This window comes from Eupeodes corollae, chromosome 3 (genome assembly GCF_945859685.1).
Source record: "Eupeodes corollae chromosome 3, idEupCoro1.1, whole genome shotgun sequence".
Lineage (NCBI taxonomy): Eukaryota > Metazoa > Arthropoda > Insecta > Diptera > Syrphidae > Eupeodes > Eupeodes corollae.
Window position 1 is genome coordinate 89,753,248 of NC_079149.1, and position 12,064 is coordinate 89,765,311.

The 12,064-nt window shown below is 36.4% G+C and overlaps 1 protein-coding gene across 1 annotated transcript; it reads right to left on the minus strand.

The window, feature by feature from the left end:
* Positions 1-949: 949 nt before the first annotated feature.
* On the minus strand, positions 950-7,401 carry LOC129951325 (uncharacterized). Its single transcript, XM_056063420.1, has 3 exons — positions 7,024-7,401; positions 2,003-2,522; positions 950-1,950 (listed from the first exon to the last, which is right to left on the minus strand). Exons 1-3 carry the CDS (start codon positions 7,353-7,355, stop codon positions 1,009-1,011), a joined length of 1,794 nt encoding a protein of 597 aa, XP_055919395.1. The 5' UTR covers positions 7,356-7,401; the 3' UTR covers positions 950-1,008.
* Positions 7,402-12,064: the final 4,663 nt, after the last annotated feature.

The following is a 12,064-nucleotide window of genomic DNA, read 5'->3' on the forward strand; positions in this document are numbered from 1 at the left end:
CTGTAGAGCGACGTAGACTTAGTCAGAAGGGCAAAAGTCCAACGACTAAGATGGCTGGGTCACGTAGAGCACATGGAAACCAATGCTCCAGCTCGGAAAGTCCTCGAATCCACAACCACAGGACAGCGCAGTAGAGGAAGACCGCAGAAGAGCAAAGTGACCTCACCCAACTTGGAGCGCGAAGCTGGAGACATCTAGCTAGGGACGGAGTTAGATTTAGAAGTTTGTTGGGTGAGGCCCTAGTTCACACAGGACTGTAGCGCCACCTTAAGTAAGTAAGTAAGATTAAGCTTTTAAAACGATAGCGGGTCAAAACGCTGCATTTTAAAAAACTGTAAGATTAAAATTCTGTACTATACTCTATGATACTGTATGATCATAATAATTTAAGGTTAATATTCTGTATTTAAAGATACTGTACATTTAAAATATTGTATCTCAAAATGCTGTATTGCCAAAATTTTGTAGCTCATAATACTGTATAATACCATAAGGTTTGAACAGGTTAATTAGTTTGGTGCAATTGCTTTTGCAATTGTTGACTATGATAATAACAATTCATGTTAAAATGCGAGAGAGAAGCAAACAGCTAAGAAGAAGAAAATGAAAAAGAGAAAAAAAGAAAATATCATTTGTTTTGTTTTTACTTTTATTAGATCAAGATCTTGTGAATTATCATAAAAGTGACCGTTTTTTAACATTATGAAAACGGTTTGTATTGTTCGGCTTTATTAACAGCATTTTGAAATACAGAATTTTGAAGTTCAAAATTTTGCGATATATAATTTTGATCATGCAGTATTTTGTAAACACAGTATTTTAAAATAACAAAAGTTAACAACAGTAAACAGGGCTAAAATAATAATAAGTGTTTTAGAACAACAAATCTTATTCAATTATATTTTATTTTGTTCTTTATAAAACATTAATGAAATAATTTCCCTAAAAATCAGTTATTTTTAAAAGTGCTTTTAATTAATGCAATAAAAAGACAGTTTATTAATAATTCTAATGGAAAAAATCCATGAACTTTTTCATTCCTCTGCTATTAACAGTCATCAATTCCATCAGAAACAAGCCCACTGCTACTGCCGTCAATGCAAATAGTAATTGAAACGCGCCTGCAATCTGATGCATTGACATAACTATCTCGATTGGTCTTTGTCGTTCCACTGAATCCTTCTTCCTTATATTATCCCCGACAACCTTGTCGTAGATCTTTTTCAAGTGCCCATAATCGGTCATTTGTTTTATGCGTTTATTAAGGACTTCTGTTAGAAAGGAAAACTTTGGCATATAAACGCAAATAATATTATACAGAATTGGCTTCTTGATGGAGGTGTATCTTTGATAGCGCGTTGGGTCCTCCTTGTGCTCAATTAAGTGTTCAGCCAAAGTGACCAAAGCAAACTGATTGTCCCGACTGTCGAACTCATCGAAAATCTCAAGGAACGAAACATCTACGAACACTAACTTCATTGGTAAAAGTTCGGCGAATGGCGTCAATACGCTTGAATAAGACATTCTTGCTATGAATGTATAGCCAGCAGCAATGGTGCCTTCCAAATCATAAGGAACTGATCTGCGAGGTCGAGAATGTATGAAATTGAATATCGAACCCTCATAGGAACTGCGTAAGATCATGATGCTAAATAGCCATGAAAGAATATGTATTTTAGGCGAATATCTGCCGATCCTTATCCCTTCGTGAGTCACGTTCTTCCACACAGCATGACCAATCCATTTTGCAGCTAGAACTCCCATTAGTGTGAACCAAGTGAACACATCAAATGGAAACATCAAGATCTCTAGAGAACTGAACTCCTGCGGTCTTCTAACTATTACGACCAAATACGTTGACAAGTAATCAGTTGTTGCAGCAAAATTAGCTTTTCTCTCTTGAGTGCAAACTGACCCACCAAGCATCAAGTCTCCATTACCATCATTTAACTGCAAACAAATAGAAAGTTTTTGAAAACGTCTTTACTTTCTCATCACTTACAAGTTTAAAAGCTCCAGTAATAGTTCCATTCGATAAAATCTTTCCAGTATTTTCGGGAGCCCTCACAATTCTAAAGGTAAAATTCAAACTGGCAGCCAAGTCGTTCAAGAAGTATCTGTCGAATCCTGACACATTGTCACCATCTATTACTACAAATGGCGGTTCGTCAGAAAATACAGCTATCAACGGGCACTTCCAAAAATTATCAATTTTCAGAGGAAATGAGGGCTTATTCCAGTCAAAGGTTCCATTTGAGAAACGATTATAAATTACGGGAGTTGGATCTCGACATTTTTTCTCGGAAAAAGGATAATAAGTGTAGATTGTGATAGTGCCATTAGAATTTTCGACAAACACATTAACGTGAACAATTAGGCTTCTTAAACAAAAGTCCATGATTTGATTGAGGGTTCTTTGTAAGCTGTTGTTCGATAAATCTTCTAGAGGTAAAACTATGTAGTAGAATTGATATATTCCAGTAACGTCTTTGGCATGACTTCGCTGTCGGTGAACTAAAGATCTGAAAATGCAAAATATAGAAAAACATAAAACAATGCATTTTGAAAAGAAAAAGAAAAGAAGAAAATGAAAATCGTAATCGACAAAAAAATATGTGGACAAAGGTTAGCTTCTTATAACAATTCAATTAATAGGGAGCTATGTAAATATTTTAATATTTTATGCGGGTGCGTACCAGCACTTTTTGGGAACGTGAATTGTTGGTAAACGACGGTGAGTTTTTCAAACAACATTTCAGAACGAGCCGCAGAACGTTCGATATACTCTGCAATTACCTAAAGGATTTAAAAATGCAAGATACAAACTTTAGCCTTATGTAGGTACTTATCAAGTTGATTTTCAGGAAGACAAAGATCTATACATACGAGTTCCAAAAAACGAATAGGATGCCGTCATTGTTCAATTGTGGTTTAACAAACGTTTAAAAACTCCCAGTATATTGCCACCCATTTCTCGGATGCGGATAAAATGAAAATATCCAAGTATACTTTCTTTCACACAGTGAAGATCTTATATATATTATCTGAAGCTTCAAGCTTTTTTGAAAATCCTTGAAGTGCAAACATTCTCCTAAGACAAGACAAGGCCGTAACACTAGCTCGTCTCGAAGAAGAGTTTCAATTGAAGTTCTGGGGACGGGTGGCATGGGCTCACGACATGAACCAACAAGAACTACAAGCTCGCTTGGCTGCAGCTATCCTCTTTGTTCACTTCAAACGGTCCGAACAACTCACTAAGGAGAAGCTAATTGTCTAGAAAATATATCATAGAATCCACAACAAACAAAACTGTTACAACAAAAACATTTTAATCAAAACATTTTCTTCTTATTTCACAACAAATTCAATCAAAAATTTTAAGCTTATGACTATTGCTTTATCCGTCCGAGCAACTTAAAGACGGGGTTGAGAAGATTAGGAACGGTTTCGTCTAGGAGCAGAAAAGGTCAATTACTAGTTCCAGATTCGTACCAAAATCACAATCATCCAGAGTGATCACCGAAGCTCTAATGGTGGGGCTTCAATTTCTCCATGACTATCTCTTTGGCTTCTACCTTTGAGGACTAGCCTGGCTTGTCGAAATCACTGCAGATCTTCTTGATGTTGGCATCGCTGTCCATCCAGGGCTAATAGCTCACTGTTGTGGTTTTATTCACTGGAACAACGATTCAAACATTTTGGAATGTTTTGGGTCAAATTTTCCTAGCGCGCTGACTTAGCCTCCACCAGAGATTTTCTTTCATATTTATTCTCCTCCACAAAGTAACTTATGGACTTTCTTATATCTCCCAAACCCTTGTGATTGAACGGAATTACCGGAAATTCTTTCTGCAGGTAGTAAACGAAAGCGTCGAACATATTTGTGGCGACGAGTTCGAAGACGCATCCCTTGGAAACGTCATTACGAACTATGGGCAAGTCTTCCGAGTCCATGGGGTCTTCATGCCAGTAGCAATAATGATATCCCGTTAATCGCTTAACAAAGAGCGTTTGAAACTCTGAGGGATCAGAAAAGAACCGCCAGTGCTGTAAATAGTCACCGGGGCTATTATTCTCGACGTTGGCAAATTTTCCATATTGTGTAAATAAAAAACAAAAAGCAATAATTCTTATTAACTTGCCATAGGAAGTTATTGTAATGGGTCCGATTTGTCAAATTGAAAATTTTGACATTTCTCGACGTTTCAAGGTCCCTAAAACCGAAATAAATTTTTTTTAGAAAGATGTCTGTGCGTGCGTGTGTACGTACGTTCGTTTTTTTCATCCTCCATAGCTCAAGAACCAGAAGAGATATCGATTTCAAATAAATTTTGTTATACAGATAATATTGCAGAAAGATGGAGAAAGGGCTCTCAAGAAAATTGCTTGGGTGGTTTTTGACCATAGCAGTTTGAAAAAAAGGTGAAAATTTTGGTTTACACTAAATATCTTACGAACCAAAAACGCTAGAGACTTGAATTAAATTTTAAATAATAAACTGTAACGTGATATCAAAGAAATATATTTTTTGAAAAAAATCCATTAAACGGTTTTTTTTATAAATCAAAAAAAAAACTGGAAAAAAAATTTGTCACAGCTTCAAAATTTTACGACTAAAATATGATTTCATCTCCAAAACAATTTTGTGCAACGAAGAATAATGTTTTTGACATCTGATGAAATTTTAAAAAAAATCGAATTGACAGTTTTTTTATAAAAAAATAAAAATCTAAAAAAAAAATTACTCAAAGTTGGTAAAAATTGAGTATATTTTCAAAAACTTGAAATTTAGGCTTCAAACTTATTTTATCTTATAAGAAATATTGTTTTCAACATTCTAAAAAATGTTTAGAAAAATCGAATTGACAGTTTTTTTACAAATAATTAAAACCTAAAAAAAATTAATAAAAGTTGGTAAAAAATGATTTTCGACTCAAATATCTTTTCAAAAAATTGAGATAACAGCTTCTAACTAATTTTTACTTATAAGAAATATTGTTTTCAACATTAGGACATATTTTGAAAAAAAATCGAATTGATAGTTTTCTTACAAAAAATAAAAACCTAAAAAAAATTAATAAAAGTTGGTAAAAATTGATTTTCGACTCAAATATCTTTTTAAAACTTTAAGATATTGGCTTTAATTTACTTTTATCTTTTAAAAAATATTGTTTTCAAAATTCGATACAATTTTGAATAAAATCGAATTGACAGTTTATTTACAAAAAATAAAACTCTAAAAAAACCAATACTAATACTTGTTAAAAATTTACTTTCGACTCAAATAGATTTTCAAAAATTAAAAATATTGGCTTCAAACTTATTTTATTTCACAGAAAATATTGTTTTCGATATTCAGTAATTTTTATATAAAAATCCAACAGTCCGTACGCAAATTTGGTAAAAATTGATATGAGTACATATAGACAAACTTTTAATCAAGATAAATCGACAGACGGGATGGGAAGTTATCAGTGTGGGTCGCATCCAAGCCTCTTTTTTCATTTATTTATTTCATTTGTTAGAAGTTGAGAATTTTTACTTCATATTTAATATTCGGGATTTTAGACTTTCTGTATGTTTGCAGATTTCTCGGTTATCGGAATTTTATGTTTTCTGGAATTTAATTTGTCCAGGTTCTCGATTTTCGGCTTTATTCAGAATTTCTATATTTTGTTTATCTCCCTGCGTTGAAGACAAACAAAGAATTATATTCATGAAAAGAAACGATCCAAACACCACGTGTGTTGAAATTTTTCTGCAATTGACTAAGCATTTAACAATTACCATTGTTGGAAGCATTATTTCAAATATCCGGGTTATATTAACGAACCAAAGACTATGTGCCACAAATAAATGACTCTGATGATGGGTTTCACCCGTAAAACATATGTATTTTCAGCCTTATCACCTTCGATTGGTTTAAATCCTTAATAAATTCGTCTTTAAGGAAGAGTTTCTTCCTTTTTTTAACATATTGGTGATTGTAGAGAAGTCGCGGTCGAAGTTTGATAACCTACCAAAAACGAAGAAGTGTGTGTTGGACTCCTTATCTGGATCCATTTTAAAGCCACCATCTCTAACAGTGTATCACAGTCTACCTCGAAAAACTTCAACAGTTCCATGTGCTCTTCAAACGTGCTTAATACGACCAATATATCACGAATCACGAATTTTCTCTCGCAGTTGACTTGATACCACTTCTTCCATTAATCTGAAACAGAGGGCTACTGGACACAGTAAACGCCGCCGCCGTCTTTTGTGCTTTTACTTAAACGTATACTTGATAAGATGCAATAAACGAATGATTTCGTGTCTTGATACAATGGCAGCCTTCTAAAGAGCTACCACTTCCAGTTTAAGAAATGCCTTATCTGCATAATATTTAAATCCTTAAACGCGTTTTTCAACAAATAAGAATTGATGACATTGTTTCTCAAAGAGCAATTACCCGAAAGACTTGAAATTTGAACGATGACGTAGGTTATTTTTAATTGGATGAAATTCTTCAATTCGACATTAAAAACACAATCAATTTATGGGAAACAAAACGGAATAGTTTTATTTTTTTCATAACGAGCGCCGTAATTCTATTTTTGATACTTAAGGAAGATCTTAGGTTATTGTTAAGGAAATGCCAATCACCGCTCTGGAGAAGATTTTTGTTAACCTCTGATACTTGAAAAAAATATAAATAAATTCATGGAGTGATTTATTTTCAAAAAATCATGCCGCCTTAACAATTTGAAAGAATAAAAGTTAGTTAAAACAAAACAAAATTGAGATACGTACAAAAATATACCCGGTGTTTTATCGATTTTGTTGTTGTTGATAAATATTAAAGAACAAATTGTAAATAAGGAACATTTTATATAAATTTCAAGTTATTTGAATCTTTAACATTTTACATAAGTATTATTCTTTTAAAACCCCTCAGCGTGTTTGTTATTTTGAATTGAATTCTCAAATACAAATTTAAAATAATAACAGCTTTTTGTCAATTCATTCACAGTCATAACTTACCTCAAAGTTTCAAAACTATCCACAAAAAGTATCCTCGTGTGTATAGCATATGGTGAATGATTTTCTGAATTGAAACGCAACTCGACTGTTATATTATTTACGGTATTTAATCGCAAAAACCTATCAACTGCATCTCCAAAATACCATTTAATTGATTTATTCACTTCCGATTCAACACTAATTCGAATTGTTCTTTTGTAATTTAAATTTTCAAGGACAACCATTTCTTGAAGACATTCGGCCAAGTTGTTTTCTAAACTAACCAATTCCATACAACAAGTTGGATTTAAAAAAGCCAATAAATAAAAACACACTCTCCAAAACTGTCCCATTGCTGTGTAGTTTTAAAGTTCAACTGGCCTGTGACTGGGGGCTACTCAAAATGCCTTTGAATCAAAAATGTCTCATAAAATGAAATGCACGCAAATTTATAGGTAGTGCAAAAGTCTATCAAGTTTTATGATATAGAGTATTGTAGAGGCCACCACTTGTAGACCAAGACTAATTTGAGGTGATTACAATCCTGATTTTGCAATAATACAGCCTGAGCGATGGTGTTGCCATTTCGTTCTTGTTAGGTCAAAGCTAAAGAGACGAGTTAGAAGAGTATAAGTTTACTAAATAGGTTTTTCGAAAAATGCCTTCTTTAAAGGTTTTCGAAAATAAAGTTATGGAAATTGAATGGAAAAACCAAATAATGAGAAAGCAGTGCAACTTCAACATCATAATTCTAAAATATCCTACACTCAAGAAAATACGGCGTTTTCGAGTAATGTTGCATTTTTATTTCAGCAAAGAACAGACAGTTGATAATTCTTGAAATGTTGTTAGATTTGGCTCTAAGAAAACTGTCCTAAATGCCCTTTATCATGTAAACTTATAATATTAAGAGATACAATTGTCTTAAGAATTCTTGTCAGTAATTTTTGGACGACTTTTGAAATTATCAAATGTGGTTTATGGAAAATTCTAAAGCTTAAGAATTTGGGACAAAATTTGCCAATAATGTGAACGAACATTTTTTCATTGAAACTTATTTGACTATTGTCATCAATAGATATTACTAAAGTCCTGACAGATTTAGCAATATTGTATTTGGAACAACTTTTTATTGTGTCTGTTATTAAAAATATGCAATCTTAATTTTGGAACAGTATTTATGAGGCTACCACAATGTTTGCCCCAATAAATGTGGAATTTAAGTGTCCTAAAATAATAATATATACAATTTCTACTGTCTGACCTGAATATGAAGACATCTACAAAAATCTTTATGTTCATAATTGCAAAATGTTTTGAATAAAACCAATCAAAAATACTTCCTTCTAAAATTGAATCACTACTTCTTGTACTACATTAAGGACGACAACATTTTGAAGTGTTTATATTAAAAAGGACAACAAAATACAACTACTATCGTTCAACGGGTCAGATTTATCTGATAGATGAACATACGTACGACAACGACAAACCACAGACCGCACTCGGTTTGTAGACTTTTATAGCGTTGATTACCTCCTATTTTTTTTATCCAATTTCATAGCCTCGTTAACACTATAACCATACGAGCTATACACCTCGATCCTTTCCTAGCCTTAAAAGGACATTGGACACATATCTAGAAATTCAAACACGACATGATGACGACGACGTGGGGATGTTGCAATAACTGATGATGATGGCATTGTGTTTTAATAATTTCATTTCAGTTTGTTTGTCAAACAAAAATGAGCGTTGATGTTTATACAGTACATGCGGAATGTGTGTGCAGGGACTTCTTTAAATAACAGAGTGTCATGTTGTGATAAATTGTCTATAATAATTTAAGTTCTATCCTTGTCACTATCCTGTTCATCGCTTGTTAATTGAAAGATTTGTAAAAGTCTTATGAATTATTGTTTGGTTTTGTTTATTCTTTTTTATAACCAGATGTACTGAGTACAACAAATTTTACGAAGTTTTGTTTTAACAAAAAGACCAAGCTCCCAAAAATCGAACATTAGATAGTTTTTAACAATTTTGTGTCGTAATTTTTGTAGATTCTTATTTTCTATAAAAAATTGACTTACTTACTTAAGGTGGCACTACAGTCCGGGGCGGACCTGGGCCTCAACCAACAAGCGTCTCCAGCCAGCTCGGTCCCTAGCTAGCTGTCTCCAGTTTCGCACGCCAAGTTGGTTGAGGTCCTCTCCCACCTGGGTGCGGCACCTGAGTCGCGGTCTTCCTCTACTGCGCCGTCCCTCGGGATTGGATTCGAAGACCTTCCGGGCTGGATTGTTGATGTCCATCCGCTCTTCATGACCTAGCCATCTAAGCCGTTGGACTTTAATTCTGCTAACTAGGTCAGTGTCCCTGTACAGCCCGTACAGTTCGTCGTTATATCTTCTCCTCCATTCTCTATCTATGCGGACGGGACCAAAAATCACCCGAAGAATTTTTCTCTCGAAGCATCATAAGACGCTCTCATCTTTCTTTGACAGGTCCAGGCCTCAGCGTCATAAATGAGAACCGGGATGATGAGTGTCTTATAGACGGTGATTTTACATGCTCGAGAGAGGACTTTGCTTCTCAATTGCCTTCTAAGTCCAAAGAAGCAGCAATTTGCAAGAGTTATTCTTCGTTTGATTTTAGCACTGGTGTCGTTGGTCTTGCCCTCATTGATCAATAAACCCATCTTCTTCGCTTCCGTCGCAATGCTCAAAAACGCTCCACTGACATTACGCTTTGATCTTCCAATTATGTCAATATCATCTGCGTATCCGAGTAATTGGATGGACCTTTGGAAGATTGTGCCTCTAGTGTTGTTGGTAAGATCTTTTCCGACCTTAATAGAGCAGCGTGCATTTTCCATCGTCATTCTGCAAAAACGGATAAGTTTGACAGGGATGCCAAAACTGGACATTGCTCGGTAGAGCTCTTCCCTATAGGTGCTGTCATACGCGGCTTCAAAATCGATAAAGAGATGGTGGGTATCGATTTGAAGCTCCTGGGTTTTTTCCAAGATCTGCCGTAGTGTGAATATTTGGTCGATAGTGGACTTTCCTGGTCTGAAGCCACACTGATAAGGACCAATCAGGTTGTTGACGAATGGCTTCAGACGTTTTTTTTTTTTTCATTCCTGTTGTGACATCCCTCTATCTCCTCGATCGCGCGCTTCTCATGCTCTCTTTTTTTCCGTCTAAGAAGCCGGTGTTCCTCTCTCCTCTTCTGCTCGTAGAGCTCAAGAGTAGCTCTAGTCCTTTTGTGCAGCGCCGTTTTGTATGCCTCTTGTTTCGCTGCATGCGCTTGCCGGCATTCGTCGTCAAACCAGGGGTTTCGCTGTTGTGGCCGTGTGAAACCTAGCACTTCAGAGGCGGCATCTCTGATGGCTGAAAGGCAATGTTGCCACTGGCTTTCAATGCTTAATGCAGGCAGCATAGGACTCCTTAAGAGGTTATTAGAGACTCGATCGGAAAAGGACATGGCAGTCTCTTGCGATTGTAGCCGTCTAACGTCGAATCTTCTCACAGTACTTCCTTGTTTTGGCTTGGATCGCGATATCCGTAGCCGTACCTTGGCTACAACGAGGTAGTGGTCCGTGTCAATGTTGGCCTCTCGGAATGTTCGGATATCCTGGATACTGGAGAAGTGTCGTGCGTCGATCGCAATGTGGTCAATCTGGTTGACGGTTGATTGATCAGGAGATTTCCATGTCCCCTTGTGGATATTGAGATGCGTGAACTGCGTACTAGCTACCAAAACGTCTCGCCCCGCAGCGAAATCGACCAGCCTGAATCCACTGTCGGAGGTGGTGTCGTGCAGGCTGTATCTCCCGATTATCCCACCAAAGATGTCTTCTCTTCCTAGCTTGGCGTTAAAATCTCCTAAGACAATTTTAATGTCATAGCCAGGGCACTGCTCATATGTCTTGTCCAAGAGCTCGAAGAATATGTCTTTGGTGTCTTCATCTTTCTTCTCTGTTGGGACATGCGCGCATATTAGGCTTATGTTGGCGAATTTAGACTTGATGCGGATTGTCGTGATGCGCTTGCTCACACTTTTGAAACTCAAGACTTTTTACGTGAGCCTAGTTCCAACAACAAATCCACACCCAAATAGACGCTGTCTTTGTTCTCAGTAGCAGTCGCCGTAGTAGATATCGCAGTCTTTTAGTCTGCGTTTGCCCGGTCCATCCCATCGCACTTCTTGGATGGCTGCAATATCTGCCTTGCAACAGTTTAGGGCTTCTGCTAATTGTTTGGCTGCTCGTGGCCTGTTAAGGGACCTTGCATTCCACGTACATATCCGAAGTTCGTTGTCCTTATTTCGTTTGCGCGGGTTGTCAACAGTGAATCCGTCCGTATCCGAGTCTTGTTGGTGCTTCGAAACTTAAGGTATTTTTACGTGGCCAGGAAGTCACCCCGACGGCACAACCCCCAACCTGGAGGGCCAGATCCTTAGTATAACTCCAAGGAGCCGGATAAACCGCTCCTTACAGGCCTTGGCTCCGAATATGTCGAAGAAGCCCTATAAAGTGCTCACTAAGTAGTTCAACCTTACTGGAACTGTAGACGCCACAGTTGATTCTATCTCGAGAATTCGTCCGCTGCCACCTGGATAAGGAGAGGTGCCTTAGTGGAAACACCTCTCCCCCCCCCCCTCTCTCGTTTGCTGCCACCAACAACTTTCTACTGGGGTTGGAACCCAATCTCCAGTTGAGGTACTAGGCCCCCGATGTTCACCGCGGGGAGGTGAGAGTAGGAGTTGATAGACAGCGGTGGGTTTTGAGAAAAACCTGTCTACGCTTGTGTCCTCTTGAATGCACATAACTACCATTTGAACATCATAAAAAAAAAAAAAAATGACAGTTGGATTTTTTTAAATTTTACTGAAAGTTGAAGAACAGCATTATTTGGAAGATCAAATATTCGAGCCGACAATCAGTTTTTACTAACTTAAGTAGTAATTTAACCAGATGTTAATGTTAATGTTTTTTTTTTCGCTCAATACAATACTGCCCATAATCTAGTATAAGGGCCCTTACTAAAAAAGACGGATATGA

Excerpts from the sequence above, each read along its gene's own strand:
- LOC129951325 (XM_056063420.1), bottom strand. The coding sequence starts at position 7,355 with ATGGGACAGTTTTGGAGAGTGTGTTTTTATTTATTGGCTTTTTTAAAT. Across the intron at positions 2,523-7,023 it reads GATAGTTTTGAAACTTTGAG|ATCTTTAGTTCACCGACAGC; the intron begins GTAAGTTATGAC and ends TTGCATTTTCAG. Across the intron at positions 1,951-2,002 it reads TTACTGGAGCTTTTAAACTT|TTAAATGATGGTAATGGAGA; the intron begins GTAAGTGATGAG and ends ATTTGTTTGCAG.